The 24,442-nt window shown below is 44.0% G+C and overlaps 1 protein-coding gene across 3 annotated transcripts in view; it reads right to left on the reverse strand.

Moving 5' to 3' along the window:
* LOC138589450 (ankyrin repeat and SAM domain-containing protein 1A-like) overlaps nucleotides 1–24,442 on the reverse strand; it is a 74,223-nt gene that overhangs the window by 38,771 nt on the left and 11,010 nt on the right. For 2 of the 3 annotated variants that reach the window (XM_069659728.1, XM_069659727.1), the window contains exons 2-13: nucleotides 21,187–21,267; nucleotides 20,806–20,962; nucleotides 19,935–19,997; nucleotides 7,910–8,206; nucleotides 7,204–7,279; nucleotides 7,027–7,128; nucleotides 6,847–6,933; nucleotides 6,570–6,739; nucleotides 6,277–6,327; nucleotides 5,620–5,746; nucleotides 4,031–4,074; nucleotides 3,223–3,316 (exon numbers count right to left, since the gene is read on the reverse strand). In XM_069659728.1, coding sequence (XP_069515829.1) covers nucleotides 3,223–3,316; nucleotides 4,031–4,074; nucleotides 5,620–5,746; nucleotides 6,277–6,327; nucleotides 6,570–6,739; nucleotides 6,847–6,933; nucleotides 7,027–7,128; nucleotides 7,204–7,279; nucleotides 7,910–8,206; nucleotides 19,935–19,997; nucleotides 20,806–20,962; nucleotides 21,187–21,267 — 1,349 coding nt within the window. The remainder of the gene's footprint in view (nucleotides 1–3,222; nucleotides 3,317–4,030; nucleotides 4,075–5,619; nucleotides 5,747–6,276; nucleotides 6,328–6,569; nucleotides 6,740–6,846; nucleotides 6,934–7,026; nucleotides 7,129–7,203; nucleotides 7,280–7,909; nucleotides 8,207–19,934; nucleotides 19,998–20,805; nucleotides 20,963–21,186; nucleotides 21,268–24,442) is intronic. The other variant, XM_069659729.1, reaches the window with a different exon arrangement.

A 24,442-nucleotide genomic window follows, 5' to 3' on the forward strand; every position in this document is an offset into this window, starting at 1 on the left:
GTCTCCCTCGTTCAGTGGCAACTTGTTGAAACTTAACGAGCTTGAAGTTTAGTAATTAGTAGCAGTAACGTTAACGTGAGCAGTCAGTAGTGAGTTTGCAAAAATTCAGATGACTGTTACAGCTGGCTCGCGCATTGCCAAAGTGGTTGCCATAGGTTACACATAATGATATGCACAGCGTCACCCCGTCCATTAACGGGATTGGCTCCTTAGGTTTGTGACATCTCAAACCTGCCAATCTGAAAACCTGTTGTTCAGCCTGTCCTTGGTACACTGCAGTTTAAAAACAGACAGGCCCAGCCGTGGAGATGACTGCTTATGTTGTCCCTGATATGTCTTGTAGCACATGAAAAACACCACAAGGAGATGTTTACAAGGTTAAACACTTGATTTTCTCTGGTGGGGGGCTTTAAGAAGCTAGAACCAGCGAATGTCAGATATTTTTTGCTTGAAAATTTCCTGCAACGAATAATCGATTGACAAAATAGTTGGTGAATATTTTTTCTTTGAACCACCTAAACAATTATTCGAATTATCATTGTAGCTCTACTTTCAACATTCCATTCAAAATTCAGTGTGTAGGACATTTGTGTAAGACGTCTGTGTACGACGGCCACCGTCACAACAATCAACGTTACCGTAGGCTGGGCTCAATTACCGCACCGCACCGCTAGATAGCGGGATTACAAATGGTAGGCTATAATTTGTGTGTGTTTTTAATGTGTTTCTAATGAAAATAAATTGAAAGAGAGGTGAAATAATAATAATAAATAGCTATAGAAAACCTTTTTCCTTCTGGGATACCCCTGAAACAGACTGTGTCTTATATTACAGAATTTATGGTGAATTAAAACATCTGGTTGAAGCAGTTGTTCTGCTCACTGCTTGCTTAATAAGAAGGTTGATGCAGATGCTTTTCATCTTCAGCCTCCCTTCTCCGTCCATTTCTGTCATCTCTATTCATAACAACACTATAAACAGCTGCACATCTCTGTAGCAACAGTCTAACACTTTGGGTCAAACATGGAGAGCTGTTTGGTGTGCACATCCAGTGTAAAGAAAAAACTGGAGGACTGTGAAACAAGCAGCAAGTCATGATTTAATAATGATTGCTTCTTTACTATCCCTGTTGTAGAGAATTTATAATGATCTGTGGATGTTACTACTGGCCTGGAAACCCTATAAAACATGACACACAGGTGGAAATCTGTGGGGAAACACTATATTCCTGCTGAGAGCAGCAATGCGTCTGTGACAGATGATAAACACCCTGCTATTGCTGAGCGTGCATGTATCTGCCCCACCTGCCACAGGCTGCTGAGGTCCGGTCCTTGGCTCTCCACACAGGGGGCAGAAATCAGACCTCAAATCGACTCAATCACAACTAAAAACATTATCCACATGTGCAGGAGTAAACATTCTGTCCCAGGCAGCTCTGTGGGTTTATTTAAAACACTAAAGTGGGAAGCATAACTTGCTGATGTGCAAATAGAGCCAGGAAAAAAACCAAAGTGGTTTTCACTTATAAATCAAGCGTGTGGTTTCTGTGGCTTTAAAATGGGGAAAAGAAAGTATTATTTTAGAGTCACTGAGGAGGATATATTAGGAAAAGGGAAATAAAAGGCCCTCTACGCCCTGAGTCCACACAAACATCGGTCTTTTAACAACAGCAGTTAAACTGACCCACGTATTCTTCAAACCTGTGGTAAAACATGTTCTACCAACAAATGCTGCTTTTTTTCAAATAGTAAACATCAGTTCTTCAAGATGCGTTTCTTCCAAAAGTGCTACCTCTTGCCTTTCAGACCTTTTTTACAGAAATAACTAAAGAGCTTGCATGTTCTCCTCGTGCATGCGTGGGCTCCCTCCATGTACTCCGGCTTCCTCCCACAGTCCAAAGACATGCTCGTTAGGCTCGCTGGTGACTCTCGATTTTCTCTGAACTTTTACCGAGCCTGGGGCGACGGAGCTTTCTCCATAGCTGCCCCCCTCCCTCTGGAACTCTCTACCCAGACACATCCGAGACTGTACCGACCTAACCTCATTCAAATCAAGACCCACCTTTTTAGAACTGCTTTTCTCTGATGCTGATTTTTTTTCTCTCCATTGTTTTGTTTGGTTTTCTTCTCATATGTGTGGGTGGGAGCATGAATGGTTGTCTGTCTCTGTGTGTCAGCCCTGTGATTGACTTATCAATCAGATAGTTCCAGAAGAATCAACACGATGAAACAACAGGCTCATGGATGAAATTATTCTTCTTATTGCAAGGTGCAGCTCCACAAAGCTGCAAATGCTGCTCTACCAGCCCCGCTACGAAAGCTACGAAACTACGCCACAAACAGCAATAGCATCCGAATATACTGTATGAGCGCAGAGGGTTTTATGGAGGAGGACACAATTGTTTTGAGCTGAGCTGATAGAAGCTATAGAAATGGAGCAGAGTGCGGCAGAGGATGCCGTTGCTCACGCACAATGCATCATGGTACATGTAGGCAATGCACACTGCGGAATTCATTGCGTCACTTGACTCAGTTTACATCAACACTTGATGGAAATCTCCATTCAATTCCCTTTAAGGTCAAACACATACTGGATACATCAGAAGATATATCAATCAAACTGACTTCGCTGAAGTCTTCAAACTCTTTCCCCAACCACGTTAAGAATTAAAAAAACACGGAAAGACAAGTGTCCACCATCAAATCATCTGGTCCACCATGCTTACAGTTCATTATGTAACCATGCTGCAGATATAATTATTCAATGAAGACATCTGTATGTGTGTCAGAACAATCCCAGAGGCCATGCTCCTTACCTCCGCTCCGCTCTCGCCTGCATGACGTTGCAAATCCAGCTTTAAGCGGGATGCGAATCTGAGATAGCAATGTCACAATCAGATCACGAATACTGTTTCGTATTGGCAACGAAGTGAGTCATGCCCACTTGCCAGGGAGCGTCAATCAGCCTGCTTCCCGACAAGCCAAATCCGCTCTGCTGCTCGAGAATGCCAGTCATGCGTTCCCTGGCAGCGCTAATCCAAAGCCGGCCCCATCTCACTCTGCAAACTCCGACGCATTTCTCCCGTTTCATTGACATGCTCGGCTTGTGTTTTTCAAGTGTAATGTGTCCAGTCCATCTCTCCTTACCCTCGCAGCATTGCAAGCAGCAGTTGTTGCTCTATATTAGGTTAGTAAAAATCTGAGAGACAGTGATAAAACTCACCTCCTGAGGCTCGTGGGCCCACCCGGCCTGGAGGGTGCAGGGTGTCTTTCGTCTTGCTGGGGGCTCTGAGGTCGTTTGGGGCAGTGGGTTTACGCTGAAATAGGACAGAAAAGAAGAGTTTTCTCACATCCGCCAATCAAAACATAACTCCAGAGCACGTCCTGTGTATCCGGACAATCACGTGAGCATCTGCAGCTAACCAAGTTATAAAGCCGGCTAATTATTTAGCATTTAACATGAAACAAAGATGCCATCATGCAGAGCAGTATTGGTGGCATGTTTGTCTACATTAGCCATAGCTGAGAGGCTGCAGATTAGAGCAGAGACGACACTATGCTGCTCCTTCATTATGATTAGGCAGCGGAGGAGAACAGCTAATCCAATAGGAGCTCAAAATATAAGACATGAGCAGATATTGTGGGCAGCAGGTGGGGTTGCAGGTGGGTGGCGGCGATAATAAAAGCTGTTAACTGCATGATAAATTGAAAAATGCAATAAAATCAGATACGATAGGACGATAAATAAAGCAGGCAGGTTTACACGGAGACCCGGTTATGAGGGAAAGTGATGACTTAAGCCTTCTGCAGACATATGATTCAATCTCCGACTGCAAAGAGACCTTCTTCTGTGTTATATAACCTTCTCTGATCATATAGTCATGCTCCAGATATGCAATTCAAATTGCAGCAGGGATACTGCTCCGACTATCATAACTGCACCCATATGGTTTTTGTACAGCTTGTGCTTGCAGAGGTTTTACAAACGGATGGTTTAAAACATATGAGACGGATGAAAGGAAGAATGTTACCTGAGGTAGGACACTGTTGGAAGACTGTGTAGTGGTTTTCTCATCTAAGAAGACAGAAAAGCAAAAGAGTTAGGACATGTAAGATCATCTTGGTCAGTCAGAGATCAATTGACCCTTTGTTAAGTCCCGCCCCCCCTTGGTTACTGTTGCTAAGCTTGTCAAGCTTTCACACCGGCATGTAAATATTATGCCGTTTTTAACTATAACAGTGAGAGATGTTCCAAGGGAAATGATGGCAAATTTCTCGTTAAATAGTTCCCAAATATCAGAGAGAAGCAGACAAAAAATTGTCAGCTGAGTGTTGAGAATGAAGCGGACATAACAATCGAGGCAAAAAGCTCACCGGTCCCAATTCGAGCGTCAGGCACCCAACGTCGTGACAGTTCATGTTAAGGACAATCATATACAGGAACAACAATGTTCTTGCGCGTCAGGATACTGCTCGTATATCGTGGGCTTGATCCGTACACCGGATCTGGATTAACGTATAATTAATATTCAACCGTCTTTGCTTGCTAACATGCTAACCTAGCCAAGTTAGTTAGCTTCTTAACTTGGAGCATAAACGAAGGAGTTTTTTTTAATATTCGATGGATTAAGCTGCGAGTGCGGTCTTCCACAACTTATAATCCATGTCCGACATCTCTCCTCTCGAGCTTTTGGCTAAACAAAAGCTAAAAATAGGACACCCCCCTCTAAACTTTGAGGAAATCTGCTGTCGGACTTGCAGATTCCATATTCACACCGTTACGGCATCTGAAAGCTTGACAGGTCTCCCGTGTCTAGTTACGGTTGCTAACGTAGGATTGGACATTGGCAGTTAAAGGGAGGGTCTTAGCGATGGGTCAATTGCTCGACATGTTTTCAGTGTTAGAGACAACGTATCGCCACTTCTGACTGTTCGGAGGGTCATTATGCCAGGAGAAAGTGATGTATGATAAAATGATGTATTATTCATACCTACATTTCATGCCCATGTCAGAGAGACTTTGGATTAATCTCTCTGCCGTTTAAACAGTGCAGACGTGATGAAGCTCTTTTAAAACAGACGGGAAATGCATCGTTTAAGAGCCAAGAAGACTCAGCAAAGAATCCCTTTTTCTCTAACGGCATCATTTATCCACATAGTGTAGGGGAGGCGTGATGACATCAGCGATCAAACCCCAACCTTTCAGCTCAGCGACGTTTTCTAATGGTCGCCATTGAGGCTGACTAAGCTGAAGGGCCCAAGGGGCTGGTTTTAAAACATCTACATCAACAGCGAAGGATCCGAATGGCCTCCTAATTTAATCCTATTTAATCCAATTACACGCAGTGCCATTCATCGGACACTACGAAAGAGGGTCTCATACGTCACGCAGAGCCAAGGGAAAGGGTTGGTGCTGTGTGTGTAGGCTGTCATGCTACTAGGAGAGGAATGTAGTCAGGGTTTGTTGAGCTTGAACGTCAGGAGTTTTATTTTTGTAATCCTGCCAGGAATGACGGGTCACTGATATGCAAAGCAGTAAAAAGAGGGAGTCTAGTTTACCAAAACATAAAATCTCACACTGGAAACATACATGTACTTCCCCCTTCTGAATTAGAGTTACCTTTACTGGATTGGGCCTCCTGGCTGGGCGGTGGGACTTTGGTTTGGGCCGTTAGTAACAACTCATACGTGTGATCCTCCTCCTCCTCCTCCCGACGTTCATCAATGCTGCTATTCGTAAATTGCGCCTGCAAATAAAGACACAAAGTGAACAGGAGCATTAATAATGGACTTGAAATGGACTTGAAATAAGTTGTTATTAAGTAATCATCATCCGAGCATCTCCTTCAGCAGGTAAAATGTTTGCTACAATATAAAACCTCCTGAGTGAAGCTTCAACAAAGCATCCTCTACGGTCAGCCACAGTTTAGGAGGCGAGACAGGTTGTGTCTCAACTCTTTTCCACTTCACTTCTCCTTTTACGCCTCCGCCGCCTCCATCCCTCGCCGCTTTCACATGAATATTTATAAAGAAGTTGTTTGATTTGAGCAGCGGGCGTGAAGAGGACAGTCATGACCGGGGTCTGAGCTAAAAAAGCACAGGCTTTCTCACTGGCAGATTTTTCTGATAGCATCAGTGACATTGTATTAGAAGTAATGACTGCCTTTGAAACTCTTAAGGCAGTCGTGCTGAAATGATTCTCACATGTACTGTGCTTAAAACAGTTGTATGAAGTCGTGAGACGGCTTTATGATCTTAGCTTGTAACATGATCTTACCTCTTCTTCATGACCAGGGCCAGGATGTGATGAGTGGACCAGGCGATCTTTCTGCAAACGACCAGACATATAAGAGGTAATAGATTATTATTAGTTTATGCAAACACATTGCATCCTCTCTCTGTAACAGATGGAGTGTGTTACTAAAGGGGTTTGAGACCCGTCCATGTCCATAAAGGACCACTATCACCCTCTAGTGGGAGTTCTGCATTTCATCCCCAATACAAAACCATGTGACAAGCTTCCCTGCATCTGTTGGTGTGTGGGTGGGCTTCATTTAAGCCATTTCTAACCTTGCCAGCTTCACTATCCGGCCGTCCAGAGTCCCTGTCAGAGGACTTGCCGCTGGTGAGGCTGTCCAGAGAGTGGCAGGAGGTGGCTTCAAACAGCGCCTCGTACGGGCTCTCCTCCTCGGGCCCCGGGGCCAGCCCGGAGATCAACTCGCTCACCTTCTCCAGATCACCTAAAAACACAGGTTAAGGCATTGAAACACAACATCTTATGCATTCGTCTTGCTTTGCGTTTCCTGTTTAAACTGCTGACTTAATTGTTGCATCTGCTAAATCTTACCCCTTTTCCGCGGACTGGGACTCTCCTGAGGCGGCGGGATTGGTGGAGGGGGAAGGTCAATGTCAGGGGGTTTTCCAGACATGTGACCTGCAACGCACAAACAGGAGATTGTATCAGAGCTGGTGAATGTGAAATCAAGACAGAACTTCCCACCACAGCTCTGCACTCTCTAGTTCTTACATAGAATGAGTGCAGTGATCTCTCTGCCCTTCTGCGAGGGCATGTCCTTGACAGTGTCCAGCGCTGTCAGGCCCTTCTGGTCGACAATGTTCACGTCGATACCTGAAGAAAACAACTGAGTGTTATGTGTTGTTTTTTTACTATGAGTGATGCATACATTGCTTGCTTTGCACTGACCTGTATAGAGAAGTTTCTGCACCACGTCAGCCTTCCCGAACAATGCAGCCTCATGTAGAGCGCTGCCTTTCTCCGTCTGCACAGAAAAAAAGAACAGGAGCATAAACAGCCAGAAGCTCAGACAGAGACGACATGAATATGATAATTATGAAAATTAAAGCTCATGTTTATTTCCTCCTACTAGTCCCACATGAGTCAGACTTTGTTAAACCTGCAGCAGTCCTGCTGCAGCACCCACATTTCAGTTACATAAACAGCGTACGGTGACCAGATTTGAGCCCACCACCCGGTCAGCTTCTCTACTGACAATTATGTGGTTGAGGAATCAAAGCAGATCATTTTCCAGCTCACAGGGCCATGCTAATTGAAACCTGCAGGATGCAAGGCCTGAAGGACACTGGATATCCTGCCCATCCTTGAATCAGACAAAAGGAGGGCAGAGAGAGGGGGAAAAAAAGATGGATGGCACAGTTTGGAGCAGAATCAAAGCCACAGGGTCCACCAGGGGGAGCAAAAGCAGCTCTGCTTTGATACCACAGCAGCTCCTTTGCAAACTGAGAGAGAGCTTATGAGTTTGGCATTTAATCTCATTGCTGTTGTAGGAAGTAGCAAGAGGAAGTGCTGCAAGAGCAGATTAAGTTTCCCAACATGTTTTGAGCCATGACAGCATATTAAGAAACAAACCGAATCCTTAAAGTTGACTCACCTCGTAGTTGATGTCCATGCCGGCGCCCAGCAGCACCTCCACCACGGACAGGTGTCCGTTCCGAGAGGCCAGATGCAGCGGCGTGTGTTTCTTGGTGTTGCAGCAGAGCAGGTTGGGGTGGGCGCTGAGCAGCAGCTTCACCACCTCCAGGCGGCCGTACAGAGCAGCCAGGTCCAGAGGGGTCTCGAACTTGTTGTTCCTCATGGTGGGGTCCGTCAGCTCTTCCAGCAGCAGCCGCACCACCTGGAAGTGGCCGTACTGGGCTGCACAGTGCAGCGGCGTCTCGTTGTCATTGTTCTGTTGGGGGAGCATAAAGGGGTGAGAAGCAGCGCAGGAAAATAGCGAACAGGAAAACGTGAAAAATAGATCTAATAAAGATAATCAGGAGAGAGGGACATGGGCTGAATCATGTCTGTTAAAGAGTTAGAAAAGGTGACTCAGTGGAGTCATTGTGAGGTCGAACCAAGAGCCCACCACATTAGCAGATGAAAAGGTCATGAAAAAGCACCATATTGAAGCCTTGAGGGAATATATCTGGCAGGGCGAGGAGGGGGTTTGTGCGTGGTTGGAGGACCAGCAGACATACATGAACTAATGAGGACAGGTGTTGGTGATGGCAGAGGGTGCCAGGGGCGGCAGGGTGCTGGCAGAGGGGGCAGAGGGCAACGACACAGGTGGGGAATTAGCGAAGACATGGGCCGCTTAGACCAAGAGGTCAGAGCGGCGCTGGCTTTGTAAAGTTACAAAAAGTGAGAGCTGGTTCATTAGCTTTAAACCGTCAGAATGGCCTGTCACATCTATGAGGCACTAATGTTTCTGCTCACATATCAGAGCACACCAGAGGCAACAAGCATGACAGTTTTAGACATTATACAAGCGAGGGGAAGAGAGGAGTGTTGCATGTGCAGATGTATTGCATTGTTGGATGTCGAGGGTAGCTGAGAGAAAGATTTCTGCGCAAAAGGAGTATTTTGATACTTAAAGAGAGGGTATTATGCTAATTTCAAGCTTCATAATTCACTCTGTGATACCTGTGGAGTAGCTTAGCATAACTTACAGTTCTCATACTGGTGCTCTGTGCCAAAACCACTCAGTCAGCTCTGTCCCTTTAAGAAACCCCGCCCCTACAAGCCCACTTTCTCCTGCTGTGATGTCACAAAGTGCAGCGTGTAGAAAAAACTGTGTGAAAGCTGGTGTTTACAGCAGCCTGCAGACTGAACTGAGAAGCCTGGGGATTACTCCAACATACTTTTACCTACAGGTCTGAAACTTCACCCACGTTTAGTCCGGACATCCAACTTTGGAACATTATACATATGTCTTAAAATGTGAAACAGCATAATACCCCCTCTTTAAAGAATATTTAACAGTATTATACAAGTTTTTATATCACTTTTTTCTGCATTGTGTCAAATATGAAACAGCATAATACCCCCTCTTTAATAACGTTTTTAAGCACTATAACATAATGTAATTTAAACACTGGTGGGCTCTATAAAGATTAGAAGAAAAATCCTTTTAACAGGCTTTAACTCTCTGGTGTCCCTCGAGTTGCAAATGTTCATATTACAGTAATTAATTTGGATGCAGAAGTGAAATTGATCTCAGCTCTGCATTGTAGATCAACAAGCAAACAAACAAGCAGTCAAACAGCAATTAAAACGTTCGCTCAGTAAGTGGTGCTTATTGGATCTAATGACTCTCAGGATCAATGCCTAACTAACAGACCTGAGAGCAGACAGCACTGTGTATCAGCTCCACCGTGAGCAGCCAGCAGGGGGCGAAGGCTGCAATCCAGCAGCTGAACTGAAACGATGGCGTGGAAATACTCCCTGACCAAATCAAACAACTAACACACAATCACAACACAGAGAGCCATAATTAAGACTGTGAGGCTGGATTGTTTATGAAATGGAGGAGCTTTAGCACAGAAAAAGCATTGAAACCACTTTGTTTATAACAGGAAATGAACGGCAGGGTAGAAATAAACCCGACAAAGACTGCTCTCAATACCTAAAAGGTGTGACAGAATAACAATCATGTGATTCACACCAATCGGTGGATAAAAACCTGTCTAACTCTGCAGCTTTTTGGCTCTGTTTACATGTTGTGTGCTGATGGGTGTGGCGGATAATTCCAGCTATTGTACGAGCACATGCCCAGAGTCATTCCAGACTCACAGATCCACCTACAAAAGCACTGACAGCTGGCATCAGCTGGCATCAGAAGCCCCCACATGGACACACATGATGCCAGTTTGGGAGACTCCCAGAGAAACGTGCCAGCTGTGCCACTGAGGACGGGGCATCATGCGGAGGAGGGGGCAACAGGGCAGTTTTTAGACAGGTGTCAGTCGCCCCTTCAATGAGACCGTGACAAAGACCTGGAGCCAGATGGGACCAGCAGGTATCTGCTTTATTGTTAGAGGGAGAGAGAAAGAGAGAGAGGGAGAGGGAGAGGGAGAGGGGGGAAGAAGAGGGAGACAGAGAGAGGGAGAGAGGGAGAGAGAAAGAGGAAGCAAAAGAGAGGGAGAGGGAGAGAGAGAGAGAGAGAGAGAGAGAGGGATCAAAAGAGAGGGAGAGAGAGAGAGAGAGAGAGAGAGAGAGAGAGAGAGAGAGGGATCAAAAGAGAGGGAGAGAGAGAGAGAGAGAGAGAGAGAGAGAGAGAGGGAGCAAAAGAGAGGGAGAGAGAGAGAGAGAGAGAGAGAGAGGGAGCAAAAGAGAGGGAGAGAGAAAGACAGAAAGGGAGAAAGAGAGAAAGCAAAAGAGAGAAAGAAAGAAAGAGAGAAAGAGAGAATTGTGTGCTTCTGTCAAAGCAGGTCACAGCCTGAGCAGCAGAGACAGAGGAGGCGGGGCTTACAGGAAACAAAACGACACCTGCCTATCAAAAGCACAGAGGCTGGCTGAGGATAAAACGACACACACTTTTGTTTTGGGTGAATTTCACTGAACAAAACAGATGAAAAAAATCAGGCTTCAAAGAGGCTTCCTCTGAGAAGCAGACCAAAGCGACCTCAGCTTTCACTGCCTGCCTGGGTGGTTTCATCAGCTGCACTTGGGGTTCTCCAAACAAACTCACAAGTACACAGCAACAAAGAACTGTTCAGCATAAAAAGAGCACGCCTCCTTCCATCTGTAACGCGACATCAAGCATCTGATACAGCTTTTTAGAGAGATTTACTGTGTTTGGTGACTTCAGCAGGCAAACGTACGTGCTGGGATGACATAAGCATGATTCACCTCCTCAGATACGCAGGTCTGCTGCTCCAGTGGTAATCTAAGGTAATCTAGCATGCAGGGTTTACACAACGCGTCCAAAATAACAGGGAAATGGAAACATTATGAATATGAGTAAAACATGAGGCCTTTTCTCACGATATAAAAGAAGAGTGCAACAATAGTGGACTGATACTCTGAACTCTTATGTTAAGTGTATCCTCTGTGTGTGTGGTCAGTCCTCCCATCAGCCAGCATCTGATCGCATTAAACATGGCTGACCAGCCACTTGACTCACTGATAGGAATCAAGCGGCTATGAGACACGGATCCTTGTCATGCCTTCTTTGATGTGATCTCATGTTACACACCGAGGGTGGGAATCACAGGGTAACTCACGATACGACACGCAATACACATCCCAAGAGAAAGTTAATATCATGATTCTGCAAGACAATCATATAAGTACACAATATCTGATCAATTGAAGAATACAAAATGCCTCTAAAAAGTCATGTGCAGAATTAAAATATCAATATTTGGAGCCAGCCTATCGATAATTGCCTTGCACGAGTCAGGACGATAATATATCGCCGTATCCACATTTTGTCCCACCCTTATTTTACACACAGAGGCCGCCTCTACAGGAACACCAACACATTCCTCCCATCGCTTATGTTTTGATTACAGTTTGTCTTTTACTTTCTGTTTTTACAACTTTTTTGCTCCTGTTTTTCTAATTTATGTGAAGAACATAAAGGGAAGTTACTGCAGCTCTCCAATAAGCACATTCAGCTCAACATTGTGTGCAATATTGTACTATATTTACACGCTTCGACGTACAAAAAACTAGTATAAATCATCAAAAAGAGCCTTGTATGATTTGCCATCCGAGTGCCACTACTGAATAACTGCCATGTCAACATGTCAGCACCAAAATCTAGGCAACGTTCTCTTTGTAGTTCTTGAAATTGCCATATGTGCTGATTAGTTTATTAAAAGTCATACAACAACTTAAAGCCCCTGTGAGAAACTTTCGGTTTGGTCGACTTTGGCGCCCCCTGTGGACAAAGACGTACATCTTATCTCTTTGATGATTTTTGTCCTGTACATGTTTAAGTGGTAATGTAAACAAAAAGTGTCATCCTGCTTTCTTCGTCATATGTATCACTTACTTTACATGTTTGCCCTGGAAAATGTAAACAAAGGCAGCGTGCAGTCCGTTCGACACCTACCCCCCGCCAGCAGTTTCAGGCATTAAAAATAACTATATAGAAATAATCAGTCTTGTCGAAGATGGTCTAGTTTGCTTTTTTAGGTCATGTAGAGCCATCAGAATTAATTTCAGTCTGTTTCATAACCAGTGAAAAACTCCTCACAGGAGCTTTAAGAAACAATCCCGTCATAGGAGTTGCATTAGAAGGCGCTATTTTTTAAACAACTTAAATGCCTTATTTTCATGGCATGGTTTTTTAGAGAGTAAACCAACTCTAATGCAGCAGGAGTTACATTTCCAAATACAATCCTTCGAGTCAATATAGTGTTTTAAAAAACAGGAAGTATTGCATATGGGAAAACAAAAGTGTTTAACCTGCTTTAAAACGAATTGATCAGATCCTGCAGCAAAAATAAAAAATCATTCAAAGCAATTTATACGAAATTAATCCGTGATTTTCAGTGCAACGCTTTTATATTGTTACATAATCCCGACTCGGAGAGTTCCAGCATGAAATCTCACTCTGCAAAAGAACAGGATCAGCCTTATCTGCACTGCACTGCCACAGCCCACGTGAGCAGTCAGACAATCATGTAGCAACAAGACAGAGCTCTGAAGGCTTTTACACAAAATGGCACCAACGACTTGCAGCCTGGCTGGGAGAGAGATTAGTATTTATACGGCACAGCCAAGACTTCCTGGACAGAAGATGTTTTTATAAGAAATCCTGTCTTTACTGTGCTGCAGACAGCATGAAACTTCGTCCTGATTTAGACCTCAGCACATGTCCAACAAGAGGAGATTAAGATCTCGGCTGGCGATTGATGAAGCCCGCCCTAACTAGAAACATCTGGAGATTAAACTTCATTGTGTTTTCATTCTGCAGAATATTCAGAGGAGGGGTGGGGGGGTGGGGGGGGCGAACAGTGACAGAGAGAACAGAGAATGTTATCGTTCTCACAACCTGGAGCTGGGAGATGCTAACGTGGTATGACTAGCGACCTCTGTCACGTGACGTGCAGGCTGGCAGCAGAGCGTGGCAGCGGTTACGTCAGCCTGGCCGCTGGTGGTGGTAGTAGTAGAAGTGGGTGGTGGACATGGTGTTTGGTGGTGGTGGTGGTGGTGAGGGGGGGGTGGGCTGAGCAGCTGTTGCTGCTAGTCTGTGCCAAAGGGCCGCCCATGCTCGCTGCAGAAGACTGTCACAATCTGAAATCCCTAAATCATGGCTCACACACCCACATGCAGAAGAGGCTGTCATTATCGGTTCAAATTTTAAGAATAGTTTTAAAATCCAAGATCCAACTGCCACTGACCTTTTACAGTATTTTGCTAACAGCTCCCACATTCAATGCACAGTTTATAACACACTGTAGAATACAAGTTGTCAGCTAAAAGAGGACATTTTCAAGTGTTGAAAAGGTTGCTGCCACTTTTATGTCCGTGCTGGACTATGGTGATGTTTTATACATGCATGCGTCTTCTCAAAGCGTACATGTCCTGAACACTAAGTATCATGGAGCACTGAGGTTAATCACTAATTTCAAAGCCCTCACTCATCACTGTTTGCTGTATGCACATGTTGGATGGTCTGCCTTGTCCACACATAGACCAAAGCACTGGCGTATTCTTATTTACAAGTCTATCTTAGGTACGCTTCCATCGTACTTTCTTACCTACATTAGACAGAAGAGTGCAGGAGCTTACAATCTTCCTTCCCAGGACATGTTCTTACTGTCTGTCCCAAAGGTCAGAACTCAACTGGGGGAAAAGGTGTTTAAGCCGCTTTCCTTCTGGTCAAAAAATAGTTAACACCCACTATTTTGCTTAGTGGGAAAGGCTACAATCGGCATTCAGACCCGGGTCAAATGACCCTGCAGTAAACCCTAGTAATTATCGCCTTGGCTCCGATCGGCATTGATGGGACCAAAAAACTCATGTCGACACACTAATCTCCCCCTTTCCGGTGCGATGCTATGCTCCGTCGGTAACTTCTGCAACTCCTTGTTATCTCAGCTACAAACTCCATGCAGCGCTAAAACATCGCTCCAAATTTGTCAGCGCAGAGTTTGATACACAGAGACCGGAAGTGCAGCCGCTTAGCTTAGAAATCGTGTCACTAACTGGGCGCTGCTTCTGATTTTTTCCGCAAATGTCGCTACAGACACCCAGTCCATAAAAATACTATATACTGTAAATGCAAAGGCTTTCATTAATGGGCCATAGGCTCAATCGCCATTGTGTTACCTCATTCTGTGATCGTGACTTAAAAGACATTTATTCAAATGAAAAAGTCCAAGATTGTTAATTTAATCCAAAAGACAACTGGACTTGGTTACGGTTCTTGAAGACGTTTTACCTCTCATACGAAAGGCTTCTTCGGTTCTAACTGACTTGTGGACGGAGCTAGAAATATAAGCCTCTATTAGGTCATTAGTATGCTAATAGATGTGTAATTAACAACTGTTCACAGTGGTTTAAGTAACTCATGAGGCAAAAAGGCAGAACATTTGCAGGTCTGGCTTCCAAGTATGTTTTGCTGCTTTTCTCACCTTACTTATATCCCACAATGTCACCTTGAGCTTTGGGAAACTGTTTGGCCTCACCACTTTGATATTCTTCAAGACACATAATTGATTGCCATGTTTTTTTCTCAATTTGTCAAGCAGCCAAAATACTCATCTACTCTCCCAAAGTGCTCTTCTCATTTAATGTACAGCTGCAATAATCTAAGGATCCACTCCGACAGAGGATTCTTATTTGGACACAGTCACAGATTCCAGAGTAAACAGGCCCTGCGGTCCTGTAACGCAGCCGGAGATAAACATCTAACTGGCCTCCTGCCACAGATTTCACTCTCTGTATTGTGAACTTTTTCTTGCTTTTACAGGAAAGATAAGTTTTCCCTTTTATTTTCCACCTGATTAGATGGGACTAACATTGCAAACACAAGTAACCAAACAGCCTTAAAGATCTTAGATACCATCCCTGCTCTGAAACCCTCCTCCCTTTAGAAACAAATGGCTCCAACTGCCATTAAAGACTGAAATTTGCAAATGTGAATGCATGACAATGGAGAAATCCTGATCCTTGTGTTAAATAACAACACGTCCCCCCCCCCCAAGGGCTCGTCAAATGTGCTTCAGCCCCTTTTCTTGGCACGACAGAGACAAGAAGCAGCCCCGGAGGACGAGCAGGCAGCAGAAGGTAAAGGGAGGGAGGGTGTGTGTGGTGTGCTTCTGGACTCTGAAGTGACAGACAGAGGGGATAAATGAGCGAGCTGGCAGCCTGCGAGCGCTGTGCCCGGAGGAAGGAGGGGAAACTCTGCTCCGCTGATAATGAGGTGACCAAGTCCGAAGAAATTATTTCTGCAGCTGACAGGAACACTTTCACTATGTCAGCTCTCTGAGATACTGAACATGGAGCCTGACAGAAAGACACGCGATCCATTTCCTGCATGTGAGCATGTATCCGCCAAAAGACCAAATATTGATATTAAATGCCATTTATTTGACATTTCTTGAGCTATCATTTCATTCAGTTTGAGTTAGTCCAAAGTTAATGTCAGAGCACCGGGGTATCTGAGCCGGGGTCAGAGGAACTCATCTAAACGTACATCGTATCAGACGTGTGACCTATATAAGGAGATGGAGCCTGGGTGAGAGGTAGCGTGATGAGAGTGTGGGCTGACCAAGGGCTATGTCCTGTTAGAGAAATACACAGGATGTACGGTAATTAACATAAAACAGGTCAATGAAGAGATTCATTATAATGAGCTTCACTGAAACCAGGGTTCCTCTACAGTTAGTATAAAATATGTTTTCTCACAAGCCCCTTTTACACTATGTAGAACGCACAGAGGCGGAATGGTGAGGCGAAGTTGTTCCGCATGAGCCCGCATCGGAGGAAGCAACAGAGGCGAAACGGCGTCTGTGCCAGGGCGGAACACCGGTGTGTGTGTGTATGTGAAGCACGCGCTGTTTGTTTACACCACGCGCACGTTTCGCTTCCGCAGAGTCGGAACGCTTTGTAAAAACACATACTGGGGCGGCTTAGTGCCGGCGTAAAATGACAAAGGCTGCATGACGGCGGAGCTTCGTTATGGCGCTGAGGTGGAACCGCAGTGTAAAAAGAGCAGCGATAAAAACAATCCAACAGTCCAGGTGTTAGATAACTCAATTTGATGGTAATGATGATTTGATTAAGCTTATGTCATTATTCCTTCTATTACCGTTTGGAGTTTTTTTAAATATGCCGTTAACGATGAATGTGTTTTGAGTGAAATTACACAATTTATTCATTCATAGTTCACATTTATGTTCTAAGTCCTTTTTACATTTAAAACCATTCTCTGTTTTAAGGTGTTTTCATTTTTCTTTGGGTTGGATGATAAAAAAAAATAAAAACTAAAACATTTTATAGACCGAATAAATTATCAACTAATTTGGCAAATAACTGCAAAGTAAATCCATAACAAAATTATTGATTAGTTGTAGCCAGTTCAGTTTTTGGTTTATCAGACTCATTATTTTACCTGCAGTGTCCATAACTTGTTTTTCAGTACATTTCTAAAAACAGTATGCAATGAACCCTGTCTTATTCAAAGATTCATATGGTTGGGGCACAGCTTAAGCTCTGTTCTTAGAGCAGACGCTCCATACACGGCGGCTATGGTCCTCGACACAGCGGCCGTAGGTTCGATTCCCGCCCTCAGCCCTATTTCCTGTCTCTCTTCAGCTGTCCTAATAAAAGGCAAAAATCCTTCCCGGTCCTGCTCAGTTCCTGCGGTCAATGGTTAGCGCTCTCCTACTGGGGCATTTGAAACTTTACAAAGGGGCAATCTCACTTTCATTAGGAGAGAGCACAGAGGTAGAATGAAAAGACATCGGTCTGGCTGGCTTCCTGGATCGGGATGACAGGGAACTGGATCCGGTCCAGGCGGATTTCTTGAAGGAAAAGCACAGTCCTGGACCTGCCTCAAAGCCACATCACCTGCCTTTCATGTCTCCCCCAAGACCACGTCTCTCCACTGGGTCACTCACCACCGCTCCACATCCAATAAGCCGTGCCACCGTTACCATGACAACGTCCCACCTCTTCCTCTCCTCAGCATCCGAGCTCTCAGGCACAAACCAGGAGGAGGAGGGGGGGGCAAATACAGCCATTTACACAGTCACACAGACGAGCATGGCATGGAAATCTCTCCCTCTCTCTTTGATGCTGATGCAAAGAGACTGGTACACTGAAAACCTCCCATCATCCCCCCCCCCCTCCTCGTGAGATGGCTCTCTGGTCCTGGAGTGTGATGAGCGGGGAGGCAGGGCGCACCCCGCCCACACATGATGCCATCAAACCATGACCACAACCACAGCCGGAGCATCCACACTGCATCCATGTCTGTGATTTATTCATAACAAAGCTTCAATTATTCAGGCGCATGACCAGGTAGTGCTCCCAAAACTAGCCCGGAAGTGTTCACATTAAGACATCTGAATAATCTATGCAAACCATGTTCAAACATCAAGTAGACTAAACAGAAAGAGAAATAAGGGGGAGAGAATCACAGTCCGATATATAGCAGCATTACAGAAATCCAGCTTTCCCATCCCAACACTAAGAAGATTAGTCCTGGGGAAATGTGACAATGTTCAAAAATAGTGTGCAGCTTTATCTGCAGGCCTGGTGGGTTTCAAGCTCTGCCTGCTGAAAAATGCAGTCATGAAGCACCCAACGTGTTCGCACTGCTCCAACTGTGAGGACGACACCATCAGAGACGCTGTCAGTGCTCCTCCTGCAGACAGGTTGTGGTAGGGGCTTCCCTGGCCAGCTGAATGTAATGAGGAAGGTGCTCAAATTGAAAAAGCCTGATGTAATATTATACCTACTGCACATAAGTCACATGAATAAGAGATAAAGAGGAAACCTTGGGTCCATCCTCCTGGTCTTAACCCGGTGAACTTAGAATACAGCGCTACAGGGATGACAGATTTTTGTAGGCCAACCCTGAAGTTAGCATCGCCCTGGTTCCCTTGACAAAAAGATTTTTCCATTAGGGTTTGGATTATTGCAGAAAATTATCTCTGTGGCTAACAAAAGTTTACTTTATATTTGCACGTTTTTGTTCAGCAAAATACTTTTCACAAAGTGTAAAAGCTAACTAAAAGCTAACTACACGATCGTCCCCACGGTCGCTCATCATCAAAGCCAACATCTAGAAGCTTCCGACTAGCTGAGTCCATCTAACAACACAAAACATGAATACATTTAAACTTGTATTAACCACAGATGTTATTTCGAGGGAACTGGAAGAGCGAAAATGCCAACTCAATTTGGTCAGCCTTGTTTAGAGAAACCTTTAGATATGCCACTTTTAGATAGCACTAATGGGTCACTTGCAGTTCAGTGTCCATGTGATAGCTGTTCAGGATAAAGCACCGTGTTTGTCTTGTCTCGCTGCAGTCCTTGTTCTCAGACTTGTGATGAGATTTGGTGTTCCTTTTTGACATCAACATATTGTTGTTTGCTTTTGGGCTGCATATGGACCTCATTTCCTCCTGATCCTAGTCGTCACTGCTCTTCCTTATGTCCCCGCACAAACCAGTTGCTTTTTGAGGTTCTTCTGTTTCAGTTCCAGTTATGTTATGCGACTGTCTACTTGCGAATTCACCAGCTTCTCTCTGCTGGTAAATAGTCATCATAAGAGGTTTCTGGTTCCAACCAGTTTCTTTTCATGTTATGATAAAATTGTGAAATTACTCTTGTTTTAAGTAAATCTCCTCCATGGACTGCTTACTTGTCACATTCTCTAAGCAAGTTTGTGACAGCTAGCATGCTAACACTTGCTAGCTAGTCACCAAAAAACAATGGACATGTGCAGCTGATGTAAATTCATTAAGTTACATATCCTAGCTATAGATGAAAATGGATTGAGAGAACTTGTCATGACCATTTTAACTTTTTAAAAGTTACTTTTTGACCATGGTAACGGGAGAAATGTGATTAATAAATCAATAATGAAATCTTCTTCTTCCAGTATCCAGCAGCCAACATTAAAGAGGACTTCCTGTTAGCTACTCCAATGAACCTTCCAATGTTGGAATATTTTTGCTGTCACAGATTGTGCGGTTTGTACCTGTCAATATTTTCTCCGGCTGCTGGCTGTGTGGTGCCAAAAAACTGTGTTGCTTCAGGTTACAAGACTTCACAACAAATTTGCTTTAAAGCCCCAAAAAGAAAACATTAATATCCAGACTGACCGATCACCCACAGACGCCCTCAGAGGACAGACTGACCAATAGGCTGGTTCAACAGTGTTGTAACATGTAACAAAGTGATTACCTTCCATAGTTAAGGGCATGCTGTAACGCATCGCATCTCCTGTTACTTTGTTAAACGTTACAACTCAATAAAATTCGAGCTCACAAGCAAACATGAAGAGTAGAAAGCCAGCAGCAAATAAAAAAGCCTCCCCACATCTCTGCAGCAGAGTGCCCCCGCAAGCAGCAGCGACAAACCAGACCCAAGCACAGCAGAGCAGAGCAGTAAAGCAAAGAAGCACTTCAAAAGGAAATGTTGTTTCAGCAGCACTGTGTACACACCTTGGCATTAATATAGGGGTCAAAGGGCCCACAGCGTTTGAACTCTCTATGGTCTACAGAGCTCTGGGAGGGAGGAAGAGAAGAAAGGCCAATGGTTTTGGTTGAGACAAGCAATGAACAAATGAATGATGATCACAAATGAGTCAAACTGAATGAAAAGGAGAAAAAAATCAGAGTTGAGTTAATGAACAATCAGATGTCATGAACAGGCAGGGAGAAATGACACAGGATGAGGCAAATTCGGGCCATTGAATTGTTGCTCAATCTTCAGTTTGGTTGATATATTCTTTTGCTTGAATGCTCATAATGGGTCATTTCTCCTCCTTCAAAACAGAACAGGCCAGAGATGATGACTGTGTGGATGCTGCAGGAAGCAACCACACAAACGTATGGAACAAAACAGTTAAAATGGTTAGAGCAAACAGCCGTTTCTCACACTAGCATGGCGTCAAAGCTTCAAATAACACAAATTGGAGTCATGATGCAATGATGTTAATGAACTGTGGTCGCAATATGTTTGGCATTCATGTAGCTCAAATACAGAACAGAGCATGCCATGCTGAAGTAGAGTTTAAATATCTCCATGTGGCACTGCAAGGTTAAAAATGGCGCCCTATGGCTGCTGACTTAAGCATCAGAAATGTCAACTGGTGGTTACTTCCTGATGTGTCTTTATTTTTAAAGATGAGTAAAACGGCTACTGCTGATGCGTTACACAATTTATGCACACAGTTACCATGACTTTAACTCTGACATCATTTCAACACTGATGATACTATTCGATTGGTCAATGTGTTTGAAAACAGGAACCGTAAGAGCGAGACAGCATGACCACACGCGGAAAAACAGAACAGTAGATGCAGCGTCAGACCTGCTCGTTGAGCTTGGGGTGCGAGGGTCCCTGGTGAATGAGCAGTTTGACGATATGTTGGTCACCCTTCCACGCAGCCAGGTGGAGAGGGTAGCAGCCCTTGTTGTCGGCGATGTTGGTCAAGGCCTCGTTTCGTAGCAGCGCCTCCACCACCTCGCTGCGGGGACAGGTTAAATCAGGTCAGAAAGCGCCCAGACTATAAACCGCACTAATAAATACACACAGCCTTCGCAAACAGCCAATCAATAGCTTCATCTTCCCAGAGGGACAATTGTCTGTGAGAGCAGAGCTCATTTAATGCACAGCATACACACAGGGCCTGAAACAGGCTCCAACACAGACGGTTCTCCCAGTTCCCAGAGATATTAATCACCGGTCTACCTGTGTCCATTCAGGGCGGCATGGTGGAGAGGGGAGTATCCAGTGCTGTCCACACAATTCACATTAGGGCCTCTCCAGATACTGTAAAGAAAAGAAGGGATTGTTAGGCGTAAAACACAACACAGACACATAGACACTGTATGGCCGATATCCTCCCACAGATACAGGCCTGTGACAGATATATATCAGTGTTTCTATGATATGGGTCACATAAAAACGTCTTTAACAGAGTATATAACAGGAAAACAATGTGTTATGAAAACTTATTTTACAGATCATATGATGTGGAAAACAATATAAGGAGAGACGGTGACAGCACTAAAAAGGGTTGAGGTTAAATGTGTAATAAAGTTAAATATACTTTAACAGTTATTTGTTTGAGAAACCAGTTCTCCGAATACCTTTGCATAGTCATATAGGTACAAATTCAATGCACAAAAGGGGTGCAACGATTAGTCGACATTGTTGACAAAATTGGTTGCGAACGAATTTAAATGGTGGCGGGCGATGCAACACCATCGCCTCCTAAAACTTCTAAAGTCTGGGAGCTTTTTACCCTCAACGCTGCAAAGAAAAGGATCGGCTGCGAGATTTGAGCATTTACAGAGAAGGCACGTTGGACTGCAGACTCGCACAGATAAGATAATGAGCATCTCAGGTAGTTAACGTTAGCTATCCATCGACAGAGTTGTATTGGCTTTTAACATTCATAGAACACTGACGAACCTGACGCATCTCTCTTATAAACATCAACGTCACAGTCCAAAGTTTCAGCCACGCTGTGTGACTTTTCTCTCATTTACATTTCCCCCAGAACACACATTTATTCTCCTTCTCATCTCTTGTTCTTCCTCCTTTTAATTATGTTTTGTATCAGTAGGAGCCAAATCAGCCACAAAGTTTATTAAAAGTAGGGATCGCCCGATTATCGGCGCCGATCACACACGGCTCACGCACATCTACTTAATAAAACTTCAGGAAGTTATTTATTTATTTATTTAAATTTTCAGTTAACTTTACAAGAGATGCTGCTGACCCTGGGAACTCCCTGCGCTTTTTGTTTGTTTGTTTAATAAACATATGCTTAAAGGCATTTAAACAAAGTTAAGTGTTGGAGTTTGTATTTTTCAAAATTTTGACACCAATATTTTCACTTTTACTGCAAATGAATATCGGCTCCAAATATCGGTTATCGGCCTCCTTGACTACTAATAATCTGTATCGGTATCGGCCCTGAAAAAAACATATCGGTCTATCTCTAATTAAAAGACATATTAAATGTCTTTATCGGTAGTTAGCATATGCTTCAAAGAACCTCCAACTACATTTAAAAGCTGATAGCTGAATAAGAGCCATTAAGTTATTATGCGATTCAATATCCAACTAGTTGAAATATCATTTCAGTAATCGATGTCAACTATTGAACTAGTCGTTAGTTACAGCCCTAATGCGCAACATAGAAAAGGTCAAATATCATTCCAACACAAAAATGTTCTATATCGGTTGCCATATCGGTAATTAGTACATTTTTCCCAAAAAAAAGAAAATCTGTATCAATAACATAAATCCCATATTGGACAGGCTCTGAAACAAAATTTACAAAAATATTAATAATAATTATATTTATTTATAATATAATAATAATATTTATATATAATTTGGGATTTTGAGGAAAATTTTGGGGAAAAAAATCTGTATCGGTATCTATTTCAAAATCTCAAAACTGTCAGTCTCAAAACAAACACTGCCTATCCCTCAGTAAAGTCTCCAACTGTGGGTGTGACTGATCCTTTCTCACAGTGACTAGCTTACATCACAAGTTAACCTGGCGTACACACAGGTGTGGGCGTCTATCATGCTCTCTCTCTCTCTCTCTCTCTCTCTCTCTCTCTCTCTCTCTCTCTCTCTCTCTCTCTCTCTCTCTCTCTCTCTCTCTCTCTCTCTCTCTCTCTCTCTCTCTCTCTCTCTCTCTCTCTCTCTCTCTCTCTCTCTCTCTCTCTCTCTCTCTCTCTCTCTCTCTCTCTCTCTCTCTCTCTCTCTCTCTCTCTCTCTCTCTCTCTCTCTCTCTCTCTCTCTCTCTCTCTCTCTCTCTCTCTCTCTCTCTAGAGGAACGTGTAAGAGGACAGGAATGGAGGCCAGCAGCAGCCTGGAACCAGAAAACCAGGAAGGAAAAGAAACACTATCACAGCTGAGCAGCGGCTAAGATGAGCTAATTATGTCTCGTTTACAGTAACTCCAAGCAGCCCCAGCCTGATTATTCTGGGTCAAGGCCTGAAGAAGAATAGGCTTTTGTTATGCAGTGTAAGCACCAACAAACAAAAGCACAGGGACGGAGCCCGAAAGCACCGAAGAGGGTAAAGAGCAGGCTATGCCAGCGTTCACTCTCATTCAACTAGATCTGAACTCAGCTGTCAGCTCAGATCGGTTTGTTTCTTTTAATTTGCAAAAAAAAAAAGCCCTGCTGTGGTGAGGAGGACGGAGATGGATGAGAGAGGGGGGGAGGTTAAAGGGAGATGGAGGGAGTCGGTTAAGAAGCTAAAGGCTGTCTGGTGAGAGGGAGTGCCAAGACGGGGATGCGAGGCTCTCTGAAAGACCTTAACACATCCTAAATAAATCATGTGACGAGGAAATCCCAGCACTAGTGCACCAAATATCTGAGAGCGGAGTCATTTGCCAAACAGAAAGGGAATGGGAGCAAAAGCGCTGGGCCTCACAGAGAATCAATCATGAATGGAGGCGAACATTTAAAAAGTAATACGATTTCTTTGTACTATTTATTTAGCTTTTGATTTATTATAGAACGCTATATAGACAGTAGGACGGCTACATGAATTATGACTGGTTGGATTTTGAAGCAAGTGAGTAATTTCTATGAATGAATAAAAGCCTTCGGAGAGAACGACCAAGAAAAAGAACAGCAGCTCCGGCTTTTTCTGTCTTTTCAGTAAAAACATTAAACAAGTGCTCCAGGAGTCAAACACACTCAAAAGACCCAACATGAATTGAACCATAATGGAATCATTGTTTAGACGGTGCTGCAGCAGTGCTTCTGTGTGACTTCGCTTCACACAAACGGCCCAGTTTTTGTCGCAGTAATGGCTGTTTTGCCCCCTTAAAATACATCTCCCATAATAGCTCTCAGAACAGCCTGCAATTACACAGTCAGAGCCGTCTCATTAAATAAGTGTCTTGGAGGGCTCTGTAGCCTGCAGAACAATGGGCCTGACAGAGCACAGACACACAGGGATGCACCACT

The sequence above is a fragment of the Semicossyphus pulcher genome, unplaced genomic scaffold (assembly GCF_022749685.1).
Source record: "Semicossyphus pulcher isolate SPU_LCO1_2020_fin unplaced genomic scaffold, fSemPul1.0.p SCAF_13, whole genome shotgun sequence".
Lineage (NCBI taxonomy): Eukaryota > Metazoa > Chordata > Actinopteri > Labriformes > Labridae > Semicossyphus > Semicossyphus pulcher.